Source organism: Barbus barbus (genome assembly GCF_936440315.1).
Source record: "Barbus barbus genome assembly, chromosome: 36".
In the NCBI taxonomy this organism is placed as follows: Eukaryota; Metazoa; Chordata; class Actinopteri; order Cypriniformes; family Cyprinidae; genus Barbus; species Barbus barbus.
In genome coordinates this window covers 13,616,658-13,642,301 of record NC_136714.1, presented here as the reverse complement: position 1 = coordinate 13,642,301, position 25,644 = coordinate 13,616,658, and the positions used below count along the sequence as shown (strand labels likewise).

Here is a 25,644-nt window from a genome sequence, read left to right as displayed (position 1 = left end):
AATGACACAGGAAAAAAGTATTGAACACACTAACTGAGATTATACTTAATCCTTGGTGGAAAAGCCTTTGTTTGCAATAATAGCTTCAAGACACTTCCTGTATGAACAAACTAATCGTTCACAGTGCGCAGGTGGGATTTTGGTCCATTCTTCTAAACAGACCGTCTTCAAATCTTGAATGTTCCGCGGGGGCCCTCTTGTGAATCTTGATCTTCAGTTCCTTCCATAAATTCTCTATTGGGTTCAAGTCTGGTGATTGACTGGGCCATTCCAACAACTTTATTTCTTCTGGAACCAATTCTGAGTCTCCTTTGCAGTATGTTTTGGATTATTGTCCTGCTGGAATGTCCATCCATGTCTCATCCTCATCATCCTGGCGGATGGTAACAGATTCCCCTCAAGAATTTCCCGGTACATGGCTCCATTCATCTTCCCTTCAATAACATGGATTCTGCCAGTACCATGAGATGAAAAACAGCCCATACCATGATGCTTCCACCTCCAAACTTCACTGTTTATTTTTAGGGTCATACGCAGAGCCATTTCTCCTCCAAACATGGCGTGTGGTATTATTGCCAAAAAGTTCAATTTTTGTCTCGTCTGACCGGACTACATTCTCCCAGTAATTCACAGGGTTGTAGCAAACATCAAACGAGCTTCAACATGCCTTTTCTTCAAAAATGGAGCCTTCCGATGTGAGCGTGCATGGAGGCCGTGGCGGTGGAGTGAATTGCCTATAGTTTTCTCTGTGACAACTGTACCTGCTGCTTCCAAGTCTCTCTGTAGCTCTTTCCGAGTGGTCCTTGGCTCTTGGATTACTCTTCTGATTAACCTTCTGACTCCTTGATCAGAACTCTTTCGAGGAGCTCCTTTGCGTGGCAGGTTGATGGTGGAGTTTTTTTCTTTCCACTTGCGTATAATGGACCCGATGGTGCTTACAGGAACATTTAGGAGTTGTGAAATTCGTCGGTAACCACTACCATTTTTATGCAGCACAACAATCTTGTTGCAAATGTCTTGGGACAGCTCTTTGCCTCTACCCATCATGAGATGTTTGTATACTTGCATTCAGAGGTGGGTAAGGCTTTTTCTAACTGATTAACCTGCAATAACCTGGCTGATTCTAATTTGCACAAATAGGAGGTTGAACTAATTAGTGAAATCAGCTGTTGTCTTGCTTTGTCTTCCCTTGGTGTACTGCTTTTTCTTTGTTCAATACTTTTTTCTTCTCCTATTTCACTTCATTAAATATAACTTTTTTATGGATTGTAATTTTATGATTTCTTTATCTGTGTAGATTTCTTGAGTTAATACCAACATCTGGTCAAAATTTCATGTGAATTGCTGCACTGGAAATGTGTTTAATACCAAATTTGTTAAAGTGTTGAATACTTATTTCCCCCACTGTGTATATATCTATCTATATATATAGATATACACTCACCTAAAGGATTATTAGGAACACCTGTTCAATTTCTCATTAATGCAATTATCTAATCAACCAATGACATGGCAGTTGCTTCAATGCATTTAGGGGTGTGGTCCTAGTCAAGACAATCTCCTGAACTCCAAACTGAATGTCAGAATGGGAAAGAAAGGTGATTTAAGCAATTTTGAGCGTGGCATGGTTGTTGGTGCCAGACGGGCCGGTCGGAGTATTTCACAATCTGCTCAGTTACTGGGATTTTCATGCGCAACCATTTCTAGGGTTTACAAAGAATGGTGTGAAAAGGGAAAAACATCCAGTATGCGGCAGTCCTGTGGGCGAAAATGCCTTGTTGATGCTAGAGGTCAGAGGAGAATGGGCCGACTGATTCAAGCTGATAGAAGAGCAACTTTGACTGAAATAACCACTCGTTACAACCGAGGTATGCAGCAAAGCATTTGTGAAGCCACAACACGCACAACCTTGAGGCGGATGGGCTACAACAGCAGAAGACCCCACCGGGTACCACTCATCTCCACTACAAATAGGAAAAAGAGGCTACAATTTGCACGAGATCACCAAAATTGGACGGTTGAAGACTGGAAAAATGTTGCCTGGTCTGATGAGTCTCGATTTCTGTTGAGACATTCAGATGGTAGAGTCAGAATTTGGCGTAAACAGAATGAGAACATGGATCCATCATGCCTTGTTACCACTGTGCAGGCTGGTGGTGGTGGTGTAATGGTGTGGGGGATGTTTTCTTGGCACACTTTAGGCCCCTTAGTGCCAATTGGGCATCGTTTAAATGCCACGGCCTACCTGCGCATTGTTTCTGACCATGTCCATCCCTTTATGACCATCATGTACCCATCCTCTGATGGCTACTTCCAGCAGGATAATGCACCATGTCACAAAGCTCGAATCATTTCAAATTGGTTTCTTGAACATGACAATGAGTTCACTGTACTAAAATATCCCCCACAGTCACCAGATCTCAACCCAATAGGGCATCTTTGGGATGTGGTGGAACAGGAGCTTCGTGCCCTGGATGTGCATCCCACAAATCTCCATCAACTGCAAGATGCTATCCTATCAATATGGGCCAACATTTCTAAAGAATGCTTTCAGCACCTTGTTGAATCAATGCCACGTAGAATTAAGGCAGTTCTGAAGGCGAAAGGGGGTCAAACACAGTATTAGTATGGTGTTGCTAATAATCCTTTAGGTGAGTGTATATAGATATACAGATATATAGATATATATATATATATATATATATATATATATATATTGCATCCAAAATAAAAGTTTTTGTTTAGATATGTGTGTGTACTGTGTATATTTATTATGTTTATATAAATACAAGCACAAGTGTATATATTTAAGAAAAATTTTACATTTATATATTAATATATGATATAATTTATATAAATATATGCATGTAAATGCATGTAAATATTTTAAAAATGTATGCTGAATGTGTGTCTTTTATATATACATAATAAATATACACAGTACACACATATTATGTAAACAAAAACTTTTATTTTGGATGCGATTATCATTTGGTAACATGAAAAATGGGTGGGTTCAATCAAAAGGTGCTATCTTCTAAGTTGTGTATCAGATCCAGATGAAAATGCCTGTAAATAAAAGCTGAAATGTTAATCTCTCATCTCATATTCATCTTTTGATGTCAAACCCAAATGTTTTCAGTCTACAGCAAAAATAAAGGAATTGGCCTTACTGTTCCAATACTTTTGGAGGGCACTGTATATATATATATATATATATATATATGTATGTATGTATGTGTATGTGTATGTGTGAGGTTCACAAGATTTGCTTTCTGGAAATAATTGATATAAAGGATATATTAAATTAATCAAAAATGACAGTAAAAAACATTTATAATGTTCCCAAAGAATTATATTTAAAATGAATGCTGTTCTTTTTTATTAACCTTGAAAAAAAAAAAACATATCACAGTTTCCACTAAAATATTGAACAGCACAACTGTTTTTAACGTTGATAATAATAAGAAATGTTTCCTGAGCGCCAAATCAGCATATTAGAATGATTTCTAAATGATCATGTGATACTGAAGACTGGAGTTACGGCTGCTGAAAATTCAGCTTTGCTATTGCAGGAATAAATAAATACATATTAAATAAATATTAAAATTAGAAATATTTTGAATTGTAATATTACCTTTTATACTGTATTTTTTTGTAGTAAATGCAGACTTGGTGAGCATAAGAGATTTTTGATTCATTCATTTCCGTTTGTTTGACTACTTTATGATGATACATAAACTCTGTGTTAGGTTTGATCTGACAGAACAAACTATGTAGTCACTTATTTATGTGCTGATCTTGGCAAGTCCTGTTGTTTTTTATAGCCAATTAGAGTTATTTTGTTTATTTATATTATATTTACATGCAGAGGGAGCTATTGAGGTTCAAACAGGAGGCTCGTAACCTGCAGGGAGTGAAAGTAAGTCTTGCATACCTCCAAACTCCACATGCCTATAAAATAAGACCCTCACACTCACATTACTAAGAATTCAACTAGTCTCAGACTGATATAAAGCAGAACAAGTTAGATATGTGAGTTGAGATTGATTGACTGTGCTTTGTCATCTCTCAGGATGCTCTTCAGCAGCGTATGGCGGTGCAGGAGTCCTCAGTCCTGCAGCTCAAACAGGAACTCCTGCGCAACAGTATGGCCAAAGACGACCTGGTGGGACAAAATGTGAGCGCATGCAACTGAGACCTGACATTTTTGTTTTTATGCTATGCATATTACTTTTGTTTCAGTTATACCATATCTGAGACCAGTTGTCAATTATTATGTGTGTATATGTTTTTCTTAGGCTGAGCTACAGAGGAAGCTAGAAGAGCGGAACAGGCTTCTCAGCGAATATAAGGCATGTCTTGTTTTGCAAAGTATAATAATGTTTATTACAAACATTTTTCTACAATATATAGTATGTATTTAATTATACTGTTCATTAGTGTTTTCAGTAGTTTTTATATAAATTATAGAGTTTTCTAGTTTTATTGTTATTTAGTGGTAATTAATGTTTATGTTGCAACCTTAATTGAGATCCGATTGCTAAATGAATAAACTATTCTCTGATATTTATACATTTAGAAATGTATTATTTTAAGCTTCAGTCTTGTTACTAGTTTTTATTAGTAGCATGTTATGTAGCTACCTTTTTTTTCAAAAGGGTAGCTTGACTGTAGCTGTGCTTTAATTTATGAGTAGATTATAGCTTAAAATTCTAGAATGTAGTATCCTTCACATTAAATAATGCCTTTTCTAATAAAATGCTGATTTATATCATAAAGCTTTGGTAGTTATACCACATCTATTTCTATAATATATTTAAACTTCCTGTCTTTATGCTGTACAGAAAGAACTGGGCCAAAAGGATCGGCTTCTGCAGCAGCAACAGCTGAAGCTGGATGAGGCACTGCACAAGCTGACAGACAGCAGCAGCCAGCAGGTACAACATCAAACACAGCCCTGCAGACTCAACTAGCATAGCAGCTGTGAAGGAGAACTGCATGATGGGAAGGAAAATGCAGGATGGTTATTCATTTGTTTCTGAATTTATGCATGTCAAGTGTAATGTACAGCTATTATTGCAAAATAGTATTTCATGATTTATTAATATTAGTTAATGTATTAACTAATATGAACAAACAATGAACAAAGCATTTATTACACTTTATTAATCTTTGTTAATGTTAGTTAATGAAAATACAGTTGTTCACTGTTTATTCATGTTAGTTCACAGTGCATTAACTAATGTTAACAAACACGACTTGTGATTTTAATGCATTAGTAAATGCTGAAATTAACATTAACTAAGATTAATAAATGCTGTAGAAGTATTGTTCATTCTTAGTTCATGTTTACTAATGTTGTTGCCTAATGTTAACGAATGAACCTTATTGTAAAGTGTTTTATTTATATTTTATATATATACAGTATATATATATATATATATATATATAGTAGATGTCTTATTTAATATTAATGTCTAAAATATGTAACAAATGTAATTAAAAAGGCTTCTCGTATGCTTCTAGTTGTAAAGTAGGTTAAATGTAAATGCTTTTTGCTAATTTGTCTCTTTAATACAGTAATATTAATTTCTACAATGTGCAATACATATATAATAATAAAAAAATGTAATGAATAAAAATAGAAATATAATTAAAAACTTTATATATGCTTGTAAATGTTAAATATAGTTTAAATGTAACCCCGGACCACAAAACCAGTCATAAGGGTACATTTTTTCATGAATAAATAAGCTTTCCGTTGATGTATGGTTTGTTAGGATAGGACAATATTTGGCTGAGATACAACTAGTTTTGATATATTTATGATATGAAATTTACAAAATATTTTCATGGAACATGATCTTTACTTAATATAATAATGATTTTTGGCATATAAGAAAAATGTATTGGCTATTGCTACAAATATACCCGTGCAACTTAAGACTAGTTTTATGGTTCAGGGTCACAAATGTAAATGTCCTTTTGTATTTAGCATTAAATTTGTATTTAAAAATGTTTACTTTTTAATATCTATAATTTATAATAATAAATAATGTATGATAATTCATAAAAAATAGAAAGGAGAAACTTAATTTAAAAACATGCCGTTTTTTTGCGGGTAAAAATGTCACTAGGGCAAGTACAGACCCCACTGCCCCAGCAGAAAACAAAATCCTTAATGTTGAGCCCTAATAATGAATCCGTTTAATGAAGGCTTCTGCACTTGCATTTGTAGAACAGTTCAGTGGGAATGAGAATGTTTGTGTTTCTCAGGCTTGCCTGCAGAGGGAGCTGGAGCACAAGGAGAGTATTCTCAAAGAGTTATTGAGCCATGAGACAGAGGAGGTAACATGCCTATAAATAATACACAATTCTCCACACAGCTGTTTGTTTTCACACATTGCAGATTATGTTTAGTGCCTCCATTATTTATTAAAATTTCAAGTAAAAACTTGTCACCTTGTCGTCTGTTTCAGCTTCCTGGCTTGCAAAACAACGGCTACTCACACCCACCCATCACAACATCAAAACCACACCATGGGGTAAATAAGCCTAAAGCCTTTTTCCCCCGCAATTATTTTATATTATATCTATCGAGATATATGTAATTGTGTCTCTTATAGGCTGAGGAGCTGCAGTTAGTAAGAGATGCTCTCCGTAGTCTGAGGAACGGCTTTGGAGGTCACGACCCTCAGCATCACACTTTGGACACCCTTGAGCAAGGTGTGGCCAGCCTGATGGATCGCCTCTACGACCTGGAAACACGTCGCAAACAGGAGAGGAAGGTACGATGAATGTTTTTCCGTTCTCACATAGCAGGTTGTGCACCTGATCTACATTCTGTTCTCAAATCAGTCTGTTTCTTTGTAGACCCGAGGCAAATCTCCAGGACATAAAGTGTCTCACTCAGATCGAGACTCCTGGCCTCCTACTTCAAGTAAGCATACATCTTAATCTCAAAACTATAGTGGCTCAGTAGTGCACAACACAACGAAATCTCTGCAACACGACGAAATTAGCACAACATAACAGAAACAAGCCGCCATGTAATGGAAACAAGCCACAACACAACAGAGAAAAGCCACAACTCAATGGAAACAAGTCACAACAACGAAAACAAGCCCCGATTCAATGGAGCTTCCGCAACACAACGGAAACAAGCCGCAACACAGCGAAATTAGCACAACAAGGAAATTCGTCCTATGTGTTGTGTTGTGGCAATTTCGTTGTGTTGTTGAGATTTCGTTGTACACTACTGGGCCACTGTACAAAACACCTCAGTACAGGAAATGACAACCGTTAAAATAAATATGAATATCATTTGTACTTGTCAGGTTTCTCAGTGGGTATATTGCTGCTTATTTAAAATACTACTAAAGTGAATAATCTCTTCTACTCTCTTACAGAAATGGCTCATTCTCAGAGCAGCCCTGCGTTAAACTCATCAGCATGCACCAAAGTCCTGTACTTCACTGACCGCTCACTCACGCCATTCATGATCAACATCCCCAAGAGGTCAGTCAGACTCTGTGTTACACATATATGTGGCTTGAGTTGATCTTTAGCCTTAAATCAATATAATATAGTATACTTAGATATGTGACCTTGGACCACAAAACCAGTTTGTATGGATAGAATAATATTTGGCCGAGATACGACTATTTGAAAATCTGGAATCTGAGGGTGCAAAAAAATCTGAATATTGACCAAATCGCCAAATTAAGAATATTGACAAATCGCCAACTAATTGTCCAAATTATGTCCTTAACAATGCATATTACTAATAAAAAATTCAGTTTTGAGATATTTATGGTAGGAAATTTACAAAATATCTTCAACGATCTTTACTTAATATCCTAATGATTTTTGTCATAATTTGATAATTTGATTCATTGTCTTATGTCAACAGGCTTGGGGAGGTCACCCTGCGAGACTTCAAGGCTGCTGTTGATCGGGAAGGCAATTATCGGTACCATTTCAAAGCACTGGATCCAGAGTTTGGTACTGTGAAGGAAGAGGTATTGCCACATAATCAGTCAACAGGATATTTTCTCGTTACATTCAAGCATCTAAATCAGTGGTTCACAACCAGAAGGCCAAGGCCCATTAGGGGGCCACAGCAAACTTTCAATTATGAAGGGGGTCTTTAAATAGTTTTGTGAACAATAGGAACTTTTAAAGGGATAGTTCACCCAAAAATGAAAATTCTGTCATTAATTACTCCCCCTCATGTCGTTCCAAACCCGTAAGACCTTTGTTCGTCTTCGGAACACAAATAAAGATATTTCGGATGAAATCCGAGAGCTTTCTAACCCTGCATAGACAGCAAAGAAAATGCCATGATATTCAAGGTCCGTTGTGGTGGTCTTGTGAACGCACATCGAAGACTGCCATGGAAGAGAAGAAATTGTCGAATAAATTTGTTATTTTTGTTTTCTTTACACATAAGAATTAGTCTTGTAACTATATAAAATTAAGGTTAAACCACTGATGTCACATGGACTATTTTAATTATGTCCTTGCCACCTTTCTTGGCCTTGAATGTGGAAGTTGCGTTGCTGTCTATGCAGAGTCAGAAAGCTCTTGGATTTCATAAAAATTTCATAATTTGTGCTCCGAAGATGAACGAAGTTTCTTACAGGTTTGGAACGACATGAGTGACAAAATGTTCTTTTTTCTTTTTTTTTTTATCAAAATAACACCCATGGCTTCTTCCAGGTGTTCCAGGATGACGCAGTGGTGCCCGGCTGGGAAGGGAAGATCGTGGCCTGGGTAGAAGAGGATCATGGACAAAGAGGGTACTGCACGCATCTATACAGTTGGTACCACATCTGTTTTTGACCATTTTAAGCTCACTCTCTATTTCCCTCAATAGGACCTAACACAAGTCAGCAAGAAGCTGTCTAAGGAAATGGAGTCATCTGTGCCAAAATGAAATAACATTTATTTACAGAGGATGGAGCTTTAGTGCCCTAAGAAAGTCCCACCCACCTTTACTCTATCCTGCATGAGCTGAACAGCAGAATGAACCTGAAAGGACATGGAGGATCATCGTAAGGAGCACCAGATGGAGAAAGTCCCATCTTGTGTCCTGTCCAGACCAGTATTACTCTATAACTATACAGAGAGTGGGAGAACAGGATTTCTGATCTCTTTTAGAGGTCTTGCCATAGAACAAACACCCATTCAAATGATTTACTAGCAGACAAACTCTTCACTGTGATGGAGGAGCCTTTTGTTCAATTCACCTACTTTAAAGTAGGTTCTGCCAGAGTACTTTTTTATTTTGATGAACCAAAATTTAAAAAAAAATTCTGTGAATAGAGAGAAGTAGGAAATCTTGACTCTCAAGAGTACTTGTCTGAATGTGGTTATGAATATTAAGAAAGCAGCAGTAAAAGTATGCGAGTATAGAGCAGAAAGGAGTTTGACGTCTTCATAGAGAAAATACATTCTCTATGAAGTTCTGCAAAAAAGACATTAAATCTTCTCCAAAGACCAAAGTGTTTTGCTTGTTTGATATAAGATGTCATTCAGTACGTCTTTTTAAAGAGCCCTCAGTTTTAACATTTAAATAGATAATGATTTTTTTTGTATGCATGTCTTCTAAGAGGCTGCACTGGAGATTTGACTGTATGGCATAAAAGTGGTGAAATTACAGCTCATGATTTTGACCATAGCACAACATATGTAGTACAGATAAATTGCATTATCATTGCAGGCTTTCAAATGTAATTATCTATCTTTCAAATGTTAACTATCAGATGTGCCGTTCAGCTGCACTGATTTGAGTTTACAGGAAAGTGCCTGGAATCTGCTAAGAAAGAGAAGTGGCCGGGGTTTGCCTTTTGTATTATTTGTTCTGTTTTATATTTATGTAAATATGTTAATATTTCAGAGATCGAGCGAGGCATAGTGCCTTTACACTGTATAAATGATGTCCTATAAATACTGAATATTTTAAAGATATGAAAATGTCCCCTTTGTTTACAAAAAAGGCACATCATCACAAGAACCGTATTGATGGTAATACAAGCGACTGTATGCCATGGCTGAAATTCTGCTTGACACTCCTGATTACTGCTGCTTACATTGCTGTTTTAAGAAGAGTGTTATTTGGTTTGCAAATAAACAGTTTGAAGCAGTATACACTATGTGTGTTTTTATTAAATACGCTTTATTAAATGTATAATTCAGTATTTTGTGTCATTTAAAAAAAGTTACACCGGGACAAAAAGTCTGTCAAAAAACATTTTTTTTATTTATTTTATTCTGTATCTAATGCATTTTTAGATTAAACATGTTTGCTCCAAGTGGACTGTTCTGTGAAGTTTTTTTTTTTTTAAGGTATGCATAGGTGAAATATTATCTTAGTTTCAAGTGTTGGAATGTAAGGACTGTTTATCTAATAAAGCAAGAGGGATTTTTCCTGTTGTGGTTTATTATTATTTCTACACATTGCGTAAGTTTGTAACACAGTTTACAAATAATACTATAAAGAAATCAGTTTTTTCATTAAAAGTAAAAAAGGAAGCAACTAGTGTTTGGCAAGCACAATTATTAAAATTGAATGTTTTCAATAAGATACTAGAAATAATTTTTGTTAGTGAACTTTTTTTAAATCACCCCTTTACATTCAGATTAGCAACAACATTAGACTAACATTTCATTATTTAAATAAAATACAACTATAAATGTTAATAAAAACTGATTAATACTGCTACCCCATGATCCGTACCAGTTTAGAATGTAAAAATATTAATAACTTCAACTTTTAGTGGTAATTATGCTATTTCAGGCGAGTCAATAAATGTTTCTCACCGCTCCAGCTCGTTAGATGGCGCTGAGTCACTAACTCAGAAACGCTCACTGCCAGCAAAACCTCTCGCGAAGTAAACATTCACGTGTTGTTAAGCTGTTACACACTAGCTAGTCAACGAAACAGAGTGAAAATGCGGGATAAAAAGGATAAAGAGAAGACACAGATAGCCGATGACCCTGTGAAAAATTTTGAGAAATGGAAAAGGAAATACAACAACACAAAGAAACGAGTCAAACTAGTTGAAAAGGCCACCGAGAAACGACGCGACTGGGAGGTGGAGAGAGAAAACATACAGAAGCTGGTTAATAAATACTCGGAGGTGAGATATCATGAGGCTGATATTAAAAAGTATTTCTGACTTCTCGTACAGTACTTGTTTCTAGGGCTTGCCACGTGTTTACCTGTTATGCAGCTGTTGTGGCATCTGGCTTAACAGATATTCTGACATTTAAAAGCAATGTTTACAAGTAACTTACAAGTCCTTTGGATGTTGTGTGACACAACATGCTTGAAGTGTTGCTGATGGTTGATTCTGGTCAGGAAGACTGTCAACACAGGTCTTCACATAAACATGAAACTGTTTTATTGGTGGTCACTGGTTTTTTAGTCCTGGGACAGGACAGGCCACGTAACAGATATAAAAGTTTACATATCAAGGTTTTTCATGTTAAGTAATCAGACGTGTTGCAGTGTTCTGCATCATCCATTTATGTGGTGGTGTTGGTGAGATTTATAATAGTCCTGATATTCTTCATCAGAAACCTAATCCATCTTAAAACATGCCACTGTGATGATTTTGACACTGTTTTCCTAGATCAATCCCAAAGAGGCTGTGAAGTTCTCTGATTTTCCACTCTCAAAAAAGACTCTGAAAGGTGAGCAAACTTGATTATTTGCATGTTATTAAGTTCACATATGTCGTCTTAGTCTTAATGATGCTCTTGATCATGCCATCAGGTCTTCTTGAGGGTCAGTACAGGCAGCCCACAGAGATTCAAAGGCAGACGATTGGCTTTGCTTTGCAAGGGAGAGATGTTCTTGGTGCTGCAAAGACAGGCTCTGGAAAGACGTTGGCCTTCCTCATCCCAGTAAGCAATAGAGCAGTGGTGATGAATTTTAGTTGGCCAACTTGGAAGTTAGCATCACCCTGGGTCTCTCAACAAAATCCCAACAGTAATGGGTTTTGGCCAAAAAAAAAAAAAAAAAACTTTTTGAAAGAAGTCTGCCTTTATTTGATAAAAAATATAGTAAAACAGCAATATTGTGAAATTTTATAAAATATTGTGAATTAAAAACCCATTCAGAAACCCCATTGAATTCAGGATAATGGAACTAAAAGTGCAAAGACAAGATTGTATATATTTTTTATTTGTCAATGTGTAATGTTTACAATATAATATAGTATGATATTGAGTATATTGAGTTTATTATATTTATGTAAATATGTAATAATAAACCTTTCAGAGCAACTTAGGGGTGAGTAAATGTTGACAGACTTGACAACACTCTTGTACTTTTAAATATTTAATCGGCAGTGTTTTTCCAAATTCAAGCATAATTTTGAAGCCTCTTTAATGCACTGTGACTGTCTCCAGGTTTTGGAGTGTTTGTACCGTGAACAGTGGACTGCGATGGATGGCCTTGGCGCTGTCATCATCTCTCCCACCCGAGAGCTGGCCTATCAGACCTTTGAGGTGTTGAGGAAGGTCGGCAAGAACCATGAATTTTCTGCTGGTCTTGTAATTGGTGGAAAGGTGTGTCTCTCTTGTCTTTAGTGATTTAGTAGTTCTTGCATATTTTGTCAAGGTTTTTATGGTGTAATAATTGGTTATTCCTTTTCAATGACTCCAGGATCTGAAAGATGAATCAGAAAAAATCCATCGGACCAATATCATTATCTGCACTCCAGGACGTCTGCTGCAGCACATGGACGAGACGGCCACCTTTCATGCTTCAGATCTGCACATGCTTGGTAAGGTGATGCTTAGAAAGAGTTTTAAATACACTGCCCTTCAAAAGTTTGGGCTCAATACATTTACATTTACATTTATTCATTTAGCTGACGCTTTTATCCAAAGCGACTTACAATTGCTCTATATGTCAGAGGTCGCATGCCTCTGGAGCAACTAGGGGTTAAGTGTCTTGCTCAGGGACACATTGGTGTCTCACAGTGGATTCGAACCCGGGTCTCTCACATCAAAGGCATGTGTCTTATCCACTGCGCCATCACCATCAGTAAGATTTTATATTGGTCAGAGCATTTATTTGATCATTACACCCGTCTTCAGTGTCACATGATCCTTCAGAAATCATTTTAATTGGCTGATTTGGTGCTCAAGATACATTTCTGCTGATTATTTTTGTGGAAATCACAGTACATTTTTGTCAGAATTCATCAATTTATAGAATCTTGTTGACCCCAAACTTTATACACCAAACAGTGGTGTTTGTGTGCAGTTCTTATTTTCAGCCCCTTACTTTAAATAACATGACATACTTTCTATTCCATGGTAGTACTTGATGAAGCCGACAGAATTCTGGACATGGGTTTTGCCGACACACTCAATGCCATTATTGAAAACCTTCCGAAAACACGGCAGACCCTTCTCTTCTCTGCCACTCAAACCAAGTCCGTGAAAGATCTGGCCAGACTGAGCCTCAAGAACCCAGAGTATGTGTGGGTCCACGAGCAGGCCAAGTTCAGGTAAGGTCATGGTTTTATAGTGATTTATGTTGGGCATCTGTGTTAGTCAGCCTGCTCTTAAAGAGATAGTTCACCCAGAAATGAAAATTGAGTCATCATTTATTGAACCTCATGTTGTTCCAAACCTGTATGAATTTCTTTATTTTTAGAACACACAAAAAAAAATTGAAGAATGTTGGTAACCAAACATTTGCCGGTACCTACTGACTTCCCTAGTATTGAAAAAAATTCTGTGGAAGTCAATGGCTAACAGCAACTGTTTGGTTACCCACTTTTTTCTAAATATCTTCTTTTTAACATCATGGATGGACATGAAGCTCTTAAACACTGATCTTCTCTGCAGTACACCAGCCACTCTGGAACAGAACTATGTGGTGTGTGAGCTGCACCAGAAAGTCAAAATGCTCTTCTCGTTCATGAGGAGTCACCTTAAGAAGAAGATCATAGTTTTTTTTGCCTGCTGCAAAGAGGTAACTATTTCTGTAGTACATCTCAGTGTCTGTTTTCTTAAAATGGAGTGGGTTTAAAAAGTCTGAAACCACTAGTAAAAGTTATTTAATATATTTTTATTAATTATTTTTCACTTTTCACATTGTATATGAATTTTATTGTTTAGACTTTCATTTAAAAATATCTTGCAGTACTGTTCAAAAGCATCTGTAAAACTTTCTTGAGTCTCTTATGCTCACCAAGGTTGCATTTAGATCAAAAATACACTTGAAAACAGTAACATTTTGAAATATTATTTTCATTTACCATAACATCTTTTTTAAATTTTGATTATATGTTAAAATGTTAAATATATTATTGCAAAGCTGAATTTGCAGCATTACTCCAGTCTTCAGTGTCACATGATTGTTTAGAAATCATTCTAATATGCTGATATGCTGCTTAAGAAACATTTTATTATTATCAGTGTTGAAACCAGTTGTGCTGCGTAATTTATTTTTATTTTTTAGAATTCTTTCATGAATAGATAAGAATAACAGAATTTGTAACATTATAATATTTTCACTGTTTAATCAATTAAATGCATGCTTTCTGAACAAAAGTACTGATCAAAAAAAGTTTTGAATGGTAGTAGTGTGTATATATTATTAGTAGTGTAATGATGAAATTCATTGGTGTTGTCCTGTATGTGCAGGTTCAGTATCTATTCCGGGTCTTCTGCCGATTGCGTCCGGGTATCTCTATACTTGCTTTGCATGGCAAACAACAGCAGATGAAGAGGATGGAGGTTTATAATGACTTTGTCCGGAAGACCTCAGCCGTCCTCTTTGCCACAGACATCGCTGCCAGAGGACTTGGTAATGTAAATTTATTATGTGGAAAAATGCACATATTAGCTTTGAACGCCTTAAAAACAAGTGCTGTCAATTTAATATTTAATTTGAGTACAAATCTCAGCAAATGTTTGTGAATATTTTAATGAAGCAGCATGTCCTGTAAATAATTCAGTTTGATTGACACCCATAACTGAAACACATTTAATGTGTTTTTGTTTGTGGTCCTAGACTTCCCTGCAGTGAACTGGGTGCTGCAGTTTGACTGTCCTGAAGATGCAAACACATACATCCACAGAGTTGGCAGAACAGCCAGGTACAACTGATAAATGCTTTTAATCTGTATTCGACGATGGTTAATTTTTCAAAAAACATTGTAAGAATCTTTTTTCAGCAATTTGATAGTTTTATCTGTAACACTAGATGGCAGATTTGAACTGTTCCTCATCACTTCCATGTTTCTAATACATATGGAAACAATGTTGACATTGGAATGAAGCTCTTAAATAAAATCATATTTAACCACTGTACAGATTTGTCTATTTACACTGGACACATGATGGATTAACAGCAACTCAGCTATTGAGTTTTTCCATTTTTGGTCTCTGGCTTGACTTGTTACAGTCTCACCTTGAGGGCAAGTATTAGGCACTGGATAGCTATAGAAACATGTCGAGTTTCTCAGCGCTTAGAGCGAGACAGCACACACCTGCCATCCGCCCAGCTGCCAGCTTCGCTCTCTTTTCTTTGTGCTACACTTGTCTTTTCAGTGTGGAATCGATATTCTCAGTAACTCCCCTTCATAGAGCCACGAACGCTCACAGAGCTGAGCATTTAAAAAAGACAAACGGTTGTGTGAGAGGCCTGTATTTCAGCATACCACCTAGTGTGACCTTAAAGGGATAGTTTACCGAAAAATGACTTCATGTACTCACCATAATGTCATTCCTGATGGCACAGAAAAGAGGACATTTTGAGTGAAATATTCCTTTAACACACACATTCTCTTTCTCTGCAGGTATAAGGAGGGAGGCGAAGCTCTTCTTGTCCTATTGCCCTCAGAGGAGAAGGGCATGATTGCACAGCTTCAAGAGAAGAAAGTTCCTATTAACAAAATCGAGTGAGTGCATCTCTCCTTTCCTGTGTGACTGCATGCAGTCAAATGTGCAGGGAAAATAAGATGAGCTAGGAAATAAAGTGTAGTTTTGTCAGTGTTTTAGTGTGTGACAGTGTTTAGCAGAGACTTTATGCATGGGCTTTGTGAAGCCACATGCATGCTGAGAATGAAAGATGGCAGCTTAATGCATGTGATCATGTGAGATCATTATGATCAGTGATATCTGCTGTGAGAATGCAACTGCAGTCACAGTCTCCACAGGCCTGATTTTATGTTTGCTGTCAGTGTTACCGTATTCACAGAAATGTCCCAATTTAACCAGAATGCTCAGTTAATTTAGTTGCATTTGCAACTGCATTTACAAAAATCAGTGCCTGACTGAAATGGGTTAAAGATGCAATGTTTATTTAAGGTGTAATGGTCAGGTGTCCTAATACTTTTGTTTTTATTTAGTGTATACTCCATAATTAGACACTTTTATTTAAAGCAAGTTATGTCATGATATGGTCAGCAGCCATTTTTATCATATTTGGACAGTTGTTTTAGTTTTTTTCGCAAAGCAGCATTGATTATTTTTTTTATGTATTTGTTTATTTATGTGTGTGTTGAATGATAAACCATTTCATTGTTAATAAACTCTTTTTGAGAGTTGTTAATAAACTTTAAATTGTAATAAACTCTATTTTTTACTTTGGCTACACTTTATTTCAAGGTGTCCTTGTTACAGTCTAATCATACATTTTTAAGTACTGTACGTTTTAAGTAAGTATTTATTTACTACATGTGCTTACTACATGGTTAGGATTAGGGTTTGACTTAGGGTTACTTGCATGTAGTAATTAATTGTTATTATAATAGTAAGTTCACGTAATATGTGTAAAAAGGACACCTTAAAATAAAGTGTTAGTTTTTAAAACATTTCAATTTTCATCCAATCACAATACGTTGGACCCTGTTTACACCTGCACTGACCACTTGACAGATGTTAATACCAGGTTTAAACAAGGTCTTTGACTTTTAATTCATTCACAGGGTGAACCCAGAGAAGTTGGTGTGCGTCCAGCAGAAGTTGGAGGCCTTCCTGGCACAGGAGAAGGAGCAGAAGGAACGAGCACAGAGGGTAAGGCCTGAGAAGACCTGACTTCCTGTGCGGTCTGTCACACTTCGTCAACCACTAAAGGTTGATGTTATACTGTAGAGCAGAGCGATGCTTTTAGGATAATCTGATTGTCTGTCTCACGCTTAGGGCTGAGCTTTGTGAGTCTCATTATAGAGAGAAGAACAGCATGAAATGTAATTGGGCAAATTGCTGCCATGCAACGCCTGCTTGTGCACTCTCACTAATGTGTTTATCAGGGATAAGTTTTCAGATTTTATCCTCTGTAATGCATCTTCTCTTTTTCCTCTCCTCTCAACGGCAGTGTTTTGTGTCCTACCTCCGCTCCGTCTATCTGATGAAGAACAAAGACGTCTTTGATGTTTTCCAGCTCAAACTCCCAGAATATGCTATGTGAGTGGATGCTGTGAAGTAATGCCCAGCAGTCCTCTGTGTAAATGTGTTTGTATGTGTGCCATATGTGTCCACTTTGAACACACTCATGGGACTTTAAATGATGTCATTGTTATGCAATTAAATCTTCCAAAAAGAAAGCATCACCATCTGTTTTGAAAACAGAGACTGTTTAATACAATTATTTTGTTCATAATTCATTATAGTCTAGTGGTTAGTGTCCATAATCTTGTCTCTGTTTCCCCATATCCTGCCAAAAAAGTGTTACCTAAAATTAGTAAAAAATGACCTAGTAATTTTCAGTAGTCATATTTCAGATCATGCTTAAACAGTTAATTTTAATGTACCTTTTAATTTATTAAAAAAATTTGCTTCATTAATTAAAAAAATATATAAATATGATATAAATGTTTTGTTCTAAAAGCTATTTTATTTTTATATATATATATATATATATATATATTTAATTTTTTATTTTTTTCCCCATCTGCAAATTAATAAAAAGTGGCAAAAAGAACTGAAATATGAAACAAATATCTGTCACTATAATTGTTTATAATCATATTTGAGCAGTTCCTTTGTTTTAAAACAGCATATAACTGTTTTAATTTTTAATGCGCATTTCATATATTAGAGAATATATATTCCATTATAAATGCTTTATTTTGTACAAACCATTTTATTTTTAATAGACCTTTTTTCAACTATAAAAAGTGGCAAAAAGAACTAAAATGGGATTTTAAAATATGCATTTGATTTGATGTGAGGCTGAGAAGTTTCTATGGTCTTGTCGCTGTCAGGTCACTGGGTTTGGCGGTGGCTCCGCGGATCCGTTTCCTCAATAAGGCCCAGCAACACAAGAGTGGAGTGACGCAGGACAACAGCGGCACTGCAGGACACGAGTCTGAAGATGAGCTGAAGAGTTTCAAAGCCCAACTCAAAGGAGAGCAGTCTAAGTCTCAGTCCTCACAGTCTGAGGAAGAAGATGATGATGATGAGGATGAGACGATAAAGCCTTCAGCTCTGCTATGTGGCTTTAATGAAGAGGATGAGGATGACCAGAAAGATCAGGACCTACTGACTGTCAAGCGTAAAGATGTGTTCAATATCAATGAAGAGAGCCAGGATGATGAGGTAAATAAACAACACACATCTGGTGTAATTCCAGTTATTGCACATTTCTGATGGGCTGTGCTTTGTCAACACAGGAATTATTAGCAGGTAAAGGGGTCCCATTTCAATATAAATGGTTGCCTAAGGCAATTTCATGGCTGTATGTTTGATTTTATGTACCTGCTGCTAATAATAAGTGTGACTGAAATAGCTCAAACTATTAATTAGAGGAAACTGTCCGCATACTTTTGGCTTTATAACCGAGTAATAGTCACATTTTGCCATGCGGAAAGTAAAGAGGACGTTCCTGAATGCATCATTTGCATCTATTTTAACATAACGCAGGACTTCAATTTGAGAATACAGTATCACAAATAATCTATAAAAAGGTATGAATACAAATTATATGCTTCAGCTTTATCCTCAACTTGAAACATGGAAGGTAATTAATGCAGCTTATCTTTGTAACTGTGAGTAGATTGTGTCTGTGGTGCTTGAGAAATGGACACTTTTTTTCAGTCATCTTCCTTCTAACGTCTCAGCTGTTGTGACCCATTGCACTGTGATTCAGAAGAGCTTCTATTCAAGTGCACGTTGCGTTCAGTGCGTGTTGTTTTAATAGGCTTCCAGATATGAAGATATGCTAAATTATGTAACTCTCCTCTGAATATGCCTTTGAGACACAGTTAACGTGACTCCTGTGCAGACTTGGCAAGTTTATGAGAGACGCGGACCTGTGAGTCATGTCAGAATTGCCTGATATGTCTTGAGGCTCCACAATCAAATACAGCATTACAGTCAGATATATATTTTAAATAATATTAAAATAATTGTAAAACTTCCCATACAGCTACTTAGCCAAAACAAGGGCTGTCAGTTGTGTTAATTTAGTCCTTTTATTTATTTTTATTATTAAAAATGATTAATTATTTGGTATTGTTATTAGTATTTTAAAGGATAATGAGTATTTAAACCGAACATGACAGTAAAGACATTTCAAAAGAACAGTATCTATTTTAGTTTTTTTTTACTTTACATTTGTCAGTCACGGTTTTCATAAAACTATGACACAGCAACTGTTTTCAGCAGTAAGAAATGTTTCTTAAACACCAAATCAGCATATTGAAATGAATTCTAAAGGATCATGTGCCACTGAAGACTGGAGTAATGGCTGCTAAAAATTCACAGGAATAAATAAATTGTAAAGTATAGAAAACAACAATTATTTTAAATTGTTTCCCTGTATTTTTGATGCATACATATAAAGAATTAAAGGATGAAAAAGCAACAGCTCCATTGCATAATAATTTGTAATTAAATAAAATATGGAAATAAAACACAATATATAGAGTTCTAAAGACATTTTACATCTATTTAATTATTACATATTACAATAATAATATGTTTTTGAATTATCGTCTTTTTCTGGCTTTTCTTTGCAAATGTGGATATATTGATTAATCAACACCTTGTAAATGATTTGATTTTGATTTTTATAGTCAATTAAGTCTACAGTTTTTGTTCAAATTTGATGCACAAGGGCTAAAGGCTGTTACGGTGTTACTGTACACACGACTGTTAAAGTGCAGATGAGTTGGTATCTTTTTTCAAGTTTGCAGAGAGTTTAAGTGGAAAGTGGTTTTCCTCAAGATCTGATCCTTTTCACATCTCATCAGCAATCGACTTTAATGACTACAGAGGGAAAGTAATATTGTGGAGTGGTGTTGGGTATCTCAATGTCCTGGTTGAATGACGGGATTGAATGAACTGCTTTCGGAGCTCCTTTATGAATTCTCTTTTTTTAATCTTGGCCCCAGGGAGGTAAAAATGACAGCTTTTATAATTGCATCTGGTTATGTAAAATATGTTTTCTCTTTCTTTAGGGCACAGATGCTAAGGCCAAGAATACGAAACAAAAGGAATCCAAAGTCAAAGATGCAAAGAAAATACAGAAAAAGAACTTCAAGGTCAACACTAAGAAGATCTTCACTGAGGAGGGAGAGGTTTGTATTATCAGAAAAACATTACTGAGAGTCATAAAAAGCAGTGTAAATTAACTGTGATGTATATGTGCAGGTGGTGCAGCAGTGGCCTCAATTGCAAAGGACCGTGGTACCAGATGAAGAGGAGGAGGAGACGACGTCTGGCATTAACGTGGAAGCTGCCAAAGAGCGGCTTCGCAAGGAAGACCAGGAGTTCGACAAGATCGAGTACCGTCGTAAAATCAAGGAGAAACATAGGGTGAGATCAACCATACCATCATATTTTCCATCCTCCTGGTTCATGCCAAGTTTAAATAGCTCCTCCTTGAATCAAAAGGCTTCTTTGAATTACTTTATTTATTGTGTTCAGATGAAAGTAATATTGAAGGACCTGAGGGCAATGGTCAATTGAAAAGACACTCTGGCCCTGTGGCTGGTGCACTCGCAGGTTCAGGCAAATCGAAATAACTGAGATTCCTGTGCAGGCAGCGTGGCTTGAAGCTCCAGGCATCAGTGCTGAGATTGGGCCTCTGACTTATTACTGTAGTTCTGAGTATTGGACAAGCTTTTAAAGGATTGCTCTCCGGCAAAATCACACCATTTGCATCGTTCTAGCAAAGAGTGTTTTCTCGTTGAGAGTCAAGTATGGTTAAATGCATCCCTAGTTTATGTCTGATGTAGTTTTCAGTTTATTTGTTTTTTTGAAATCGATCGCTGGGAGAGTGTAGCTCAGTGAGAAAGCACAGAAGTAATGGGATCTATTTCTTTAATGGGACATGGAGCAGACGAGAACCATGTTCTTTATGGTCTGTTTTGGTGGCCCTTCTTCATTCCAGCTAAACCTAAACGTAGTTTTTAGTAGATTTGTGCTGTTTTCCTTTTTTCTTTTTTTTTATAACGATAGAGTACAGAAGGTAGGAATTGATTGGAAAAAGATTTTAACTTTTGGCAATCACATTAACTTTGTCTCCTAACCAGTAGACCAGGTTTTTTCAAACTGTAATTAAATAAAAATGAATAATTAATTAAATCATAAAAATGTAACATTTTAAAGAAATCATTTGTAGAATACTGTCAAAATAAAATACTTATTTTTCATAAATTAAAAACTCAAAAACACTTACTAAAAATAATAAATATTTTATGTTTACCTGCATGTCATGTGACTATTAACCTACATCAGTGAATCATGAACATGCAGATATTGTTAAATTATCCAAATAATAAAATCAAATCTCAGGTGTGTTTCAAGAAAATATTTTTTCATAAAGTTTTGACTTGGCTTGGTTTTTACCAAGCATTTAACCAGATGAGTCATCCATTGAAAAACAAATATTAAAGTCAACGTAAAATATTAAACGTAAAACGCAGCATTAACAGTTTTGTTGACGCATGGTATTTCATTGAATATAAAGATTGTTTTACTTAATCTCTGAAACAACGATTTCTTCTGAAATCGCTTAGACTTTACATGTTATATGTAATGTTCCCCTATAGCCACACAGCTATTTAGCCCATCTTTTGGCAAACTGTCATTCTGGTCAGGCTCTATTTTAATATATAATGGCCACTTTTTTTCCAGTCAATACAATCACCATTTTTTTTATCATAAAAAAAAAAAAGTGCCTAGCGACAAATCTAGCGCCTTCTTGGACAAACCTTATTTGTGACCCTGGACCACAAAACCAGTCTTAAGTCGCTGGGGTATATTTGTAGCAATAGCCAAAAATACACTGTATGGGTAAAAATGATCAATTTTGCTTTTATGCCAAAAATCATTAGGACATTAAGTAAAGATCATGTTCCATGAAGATATTTAGTGAATTTCCTACTGTAAATATATCAAAACTTAATTTTTGATCAGTAATATGCATAGCTTAGAACTTAATTTAGACAACTTTAAAGGTGATTTTCTCAATATTTAGATTTTTTTGCACCCTCTGATTCAAGATTTTCAAATAGTCGTATCTCGGCCAAATATTTTCCTATCATAACAAACCATACATCTATGGAAAGCTTATTTATTCAGCTTTCAGATGATGTAGAAATCTCAATTTGGAAAAATTTACACTTATGACTGGTTTTGTGGTCCAGGGTCGCATTTAGTTTCTGAGACTCCCCTGTACTGCCGCCCGAGCGCGAGGTCTTGCTCCTAGTGCGCGCGCACACCTCTCTCTCTCTTTCTCACACTTTTTTTCCATGCAACTGCTCTGTTCAGCGAACGGCAGAGGAGCAGGGCTTTCAGTTAAAACTGATATTATGTTGCTTCGCTAATTTTACATGCAAGTATAGCCGAAATCACAGCATAGATATTGTCTTCATTTTATGTGTATTTGATTTTATCAGACGACGGCTCGATTATAAATCAGGATTTTTGTGCAGATTAACATCTTGGAAGGGAGAGCTGGTTATGTAGTCTTAATGGGTCGTTTCAGTTACTATTTCATATTAATTTGTCTGACAACAGAAACAGTAAATTACATCAATGAAAACATCAATGTTTTAAATTACATCAATGTTTTATTGAGAATTTGGCTGCATCAAAATACAGTATGTGGGCACAGAGAGGCAAACAAATATAACAATAAATAATAAATGTACATTTTCATGTTCAGAAGAAGTGAGATGTCCTGTCCTGCGAAAATGTAAACAGGCTTGTGTAAGTAAATTGCTTAGTGCAAAGAAAGAGAAGTAATGGGAACCTGGTATTTCTATGTTCTTTTTTTCATATCTAATAGACATGAACAAGTTCTTTTGAAAAACATCTATGACCTTTGAAACATGTCTAGTCTTCATGCTCTGTTGATTATGGTTTCACTAATAATAAACATATATTTGCATAAAGCATCCATATTTGTCCATGCCCATGTTGATTAGAGTATTAAACACTTGAAAAGTATTAATTTTAAGGTACATTTGGAACAGATAAAAATGTGTCAAAATTAATCACGAGTTCATAACAATTATGCGATTTAAATATTTTCATTGATTGACAGCCCTAGTTATAAACTAAATTCTCTTTGATTTTAAAGAGCTGAAACTGAATATTTGGCCCTATTTTTTTTATAAACAGGGAGGTTGTTGTCTGTTAACCCAGCATAGTACATTTTAAATCTTTCACTTCTCAGCCTAACAAAAACTAAAATAAAACACGCTGGTGCCAGTCTCGCCTGCCAGTTCTGTCAAGTCCTGACATGCAGACTGGCATACAGTAAAAACTTTTTATTTTTTCCATTTTTTTTCTCTGAAAGTCACAAGGCAGAAGACATTGTCTTGTGTCTGTGAACATTCCTGTGAAAAGCCTAACCATCCTAATCCATTTTGATTTAGTATTTTGTGCTGTCAGAGACTTTGAGAGGCAGCTACTCAGTAATCCATCAGATATGCGCACATGCTCATTAATCAGACACGCTAGGCTCGCTGGTGCCTTTGTGTTTCATATTCTCTCATGGAGTCTTTATTACTCCAGCAGAACAACATTTGTTGCTGAACCCTACGACTAACACAATGCATAGGGTTTGTTCTGTTCTTTTAAAACCGCTGATGGGTTTTGCTGCATATGACGTGTGCCAAGTCAGCAACTCAAGATGTGTCAGTAAAGTTTAACTTTAAGGGTAGGCTGAGTCCTTAGACCTCCTAAGCTATTAATGTCAAACTTCTGCATTTTTTTTAATGAGAATATAGTTTTATACAATACCACGGAGTTCTAGCGGATCCGTGGGAGGATAATAACCTATTTATAGAGTTTTTTGATAGAAGAATGTTCCTGGCTTTCTCAAATATGCTCAGGTCACATTTTTAGTCAAAAGAAACTGTTATAGCTAACTGAAACTAATAGCAAAAAAGACCAGAAGAAATACCTGAAGCAGTAGTGAAGTTATTTGAAATCAAGTATTTCTATAAAAGAGATCTCCAATGATCTCTATCTTTAAAAATTGTTAGTTTAAATGTTTTGTTACACTTTATTATTACTAGCATGCATATTACTAGCATATTGATTGTTTATTAGTACTTGTAACGAACATATTGATGCCTTATTCTGCATGACCATATTTTAGATCCCTTAATCCTACCTAACATTAACAACTACCTTATTATTAATAAGCAGCAAATTAGGAGTTTGTTCAGAGAAAACTCTTTTAATAGTGAATATTTGTTCTGTATTCTAAAGTGTTACCAAATGTTTTATGCAATATATTATGACATATTTAATGGCAACCCACCACTGTCACTGACTTTGATTTTGTGGCACTGATATTTGTGCAATGCCGTATCCAAGTGAACCGATGGATATGTTTCCACATTTAGCATCATTTGACATTTCGAAAGTAATGAAAAGCCAATGAAATGCAATTGACATTGGGTTTATTACACTCTCAGTGCTCTGATTTCCATTCAACCCTCAACCTCTTAATATTTCCCGTCTCACAGACATCTGTGAGGCACTAGTAATGTGTATAGTTGTGTCTGGTAGTCCAGTCGCCCCTTCATATTGGAAAGTGACACAAGACAAACATTAAGTCCTTTTCATTCTCTCTCCGAAAGAAATGCAGAGCACTGAAGTTAAATCATGCTTTCTTTTCTCCGAGTCTGTGTAATCATTTCGACCCCTTGCTGTTTGACATGTTTATGAGATTGTGGCGTGACCAAGTGTACGTACCTGGGCACCTATTTATTGTCGTTTCTTTTTTTCTCTCTCTCGTTTTCAACAGGAGAAAAGACTGAAGGAGAAAGCAGCTCGGAGGGAAGCGAGCAAACAGCATAAAGAGGTACGTCAACCATAGCTCAAAGTCATCTTGAAAGCTGGATGTTAATGATGATAGCCGGTATTGTATGTGAATTAAAGCAACAGCACATTTAAAGCAAATTTGAGGATCTGAAAGGTCCATAAAATGGTTTATGATTTGAAATGAGGAATTCCTGTCACAAGAAGTCAGAGGGGAATGATGCCCCTCAGTTTCTGGCCTTTCCCTCCCACTTGACAACGCATAATTCACAGGATGGCAGCTGTCATGTGTCCCATCTCTCTCTGCCTGTCCTCGCTGGGGGATTGAGCTCTGCGCATCCATATGGAAATGCAGCTGCTGCTCTCCTCTCGTTTGTCATC

At 36.1% G+C, this 25,644-nt stretch overlaps 2 protein-coding genes across 4 annotated transcripts in view; both read left to right on the top strand.

The window, feature by feature from the left end:
- The window catches only part of LOC306856342 (dixin-A-like), a 34,121-nt gene extending 23,681 nt beyond the window's left edge, over positions 1 to 10,440 (top strand). For 2 of the 3 annotated variants that reach the window (XM_079395573.1, XM_079395572.1), the window contains exons 10-21: positions 3,872 to 3,922; positions 4,076 to 4,180; positions 4,302 to 4,355; positions 4,848 to 4,940; positions 6,280 to 6,351; positions 6,483 to 6,548; positions 6,630 to 6,791; positions 6,877 to 6,943; positions 7,413 to 7,521; positions 7,916 to 8,024; positions 8,725 to 8,804; positions 8,882 to 10,440. In XM_079395573.1, the coding sequence (XP_079251699.1) occupies positions 3,872 to 3,922; positions 4,076 to 4,180; positions 4,302 to 4,355; positions 4,848 to 4,940; positions 6,280 to 6,351; positions 6,483 to 6,548; positions 6,630 to 6,791; positions 6,877 to 6,943; positions 7,413 to 7,521; positions 7,916 to 8,024; positions 8,725 to 8,804; positions 8,882 to 8,888 (975 nt within the window). In that variant the 3' untranslated portion in view covers positions 8,889 to 10,440. Of the gene's footprint in view, positions 1 to 3,871; positions 3,923 to 4,075; positions 4,181 to 4,301; positions 4,356 to 4,847; positions 4,941 to 6,279; positions 6,352 to 6,482; positions 6,549 to 6,629; positions 6,792 to 6,876; positions 6,944 to 7,412; positions 7,522 to 7,915; positions 8,025 to 8,724 lie in introns of all 3 variants that reach the window. The other variant, XM_079395571.1, reaches the window with a different exon arrangement.
- Positions 10,441 to 10,876: 436 nt separating this feature from the next.
- The window catches only part of LOC306855907 (putative ATP-dependent RNA helicase DDX10), a 31,311-nt gene continuing 16,543 nt past the window's right edge, over positions 10,877 to 25,644 (top strand). The window contains exons 1-16 of the mRNA XM_079394858.1: positions 10,877 to 11,147; positions 11,643 to 11,703; positions 11,786 to 11,916; positions 12,424 to 12,582; positions 12,680 to 12,800; positions 13,343 to 13,532; positions 13,876 to 14,002; positions 14,677 to 14,839; positions 15,047 to 15,131; positions 15,834 to 15,935; positions 16,965 to 17,052; positions 17,354 to 17,442; positions 18,243 to 18,576; positions 20,439 to 20,558; positions 20,632 to 20,796; positions 25,250 to 25,306. Coding sequence (XP_079250984.1) covers positions 10,959 to 11,147; positions 11,643 to 11,703; positions 11,786 to 11,916; positions 12,424 to 12,582; positions 12,680 to 12,800; positions 13,343 to 13,532; positions 13,876 to 14,002; positions 14,677 to 14,839; positions 15,047 to 15,131; positions 15,834 to 15,935; positions 16,965 to 17,052; positions 17,354 to 17,442; positions 18,243 to 18,576; positions 20,439 to 20,558; positions 20,632 to 20,796; positions 25,250 to 25,306 — 2,181 coding nt within the window. The 5' untranslated portion in view covers positions 10,877 to 10,958. The remainder of the gene's footprint in view (positions 11,148 to 11,642; positions 11,704 to 11,785; positions 11,917 to 12,423; positions 12,583 to 12,679; positions 12,801 to 13,342; positions 13,533 to 13,875; positions 14,003 to 14,676; positions 14,840 to 15,046; positions 15,132 to 15,833; positions 15,936 to 16,964; positions 17,053 to 17,353; positions 17,443 to 18,242; positions 18,577 to 20,438; positions 20,559 to 20,631; positions 20,797 to 25,249; positions 25,307 to 25,644) is intronic.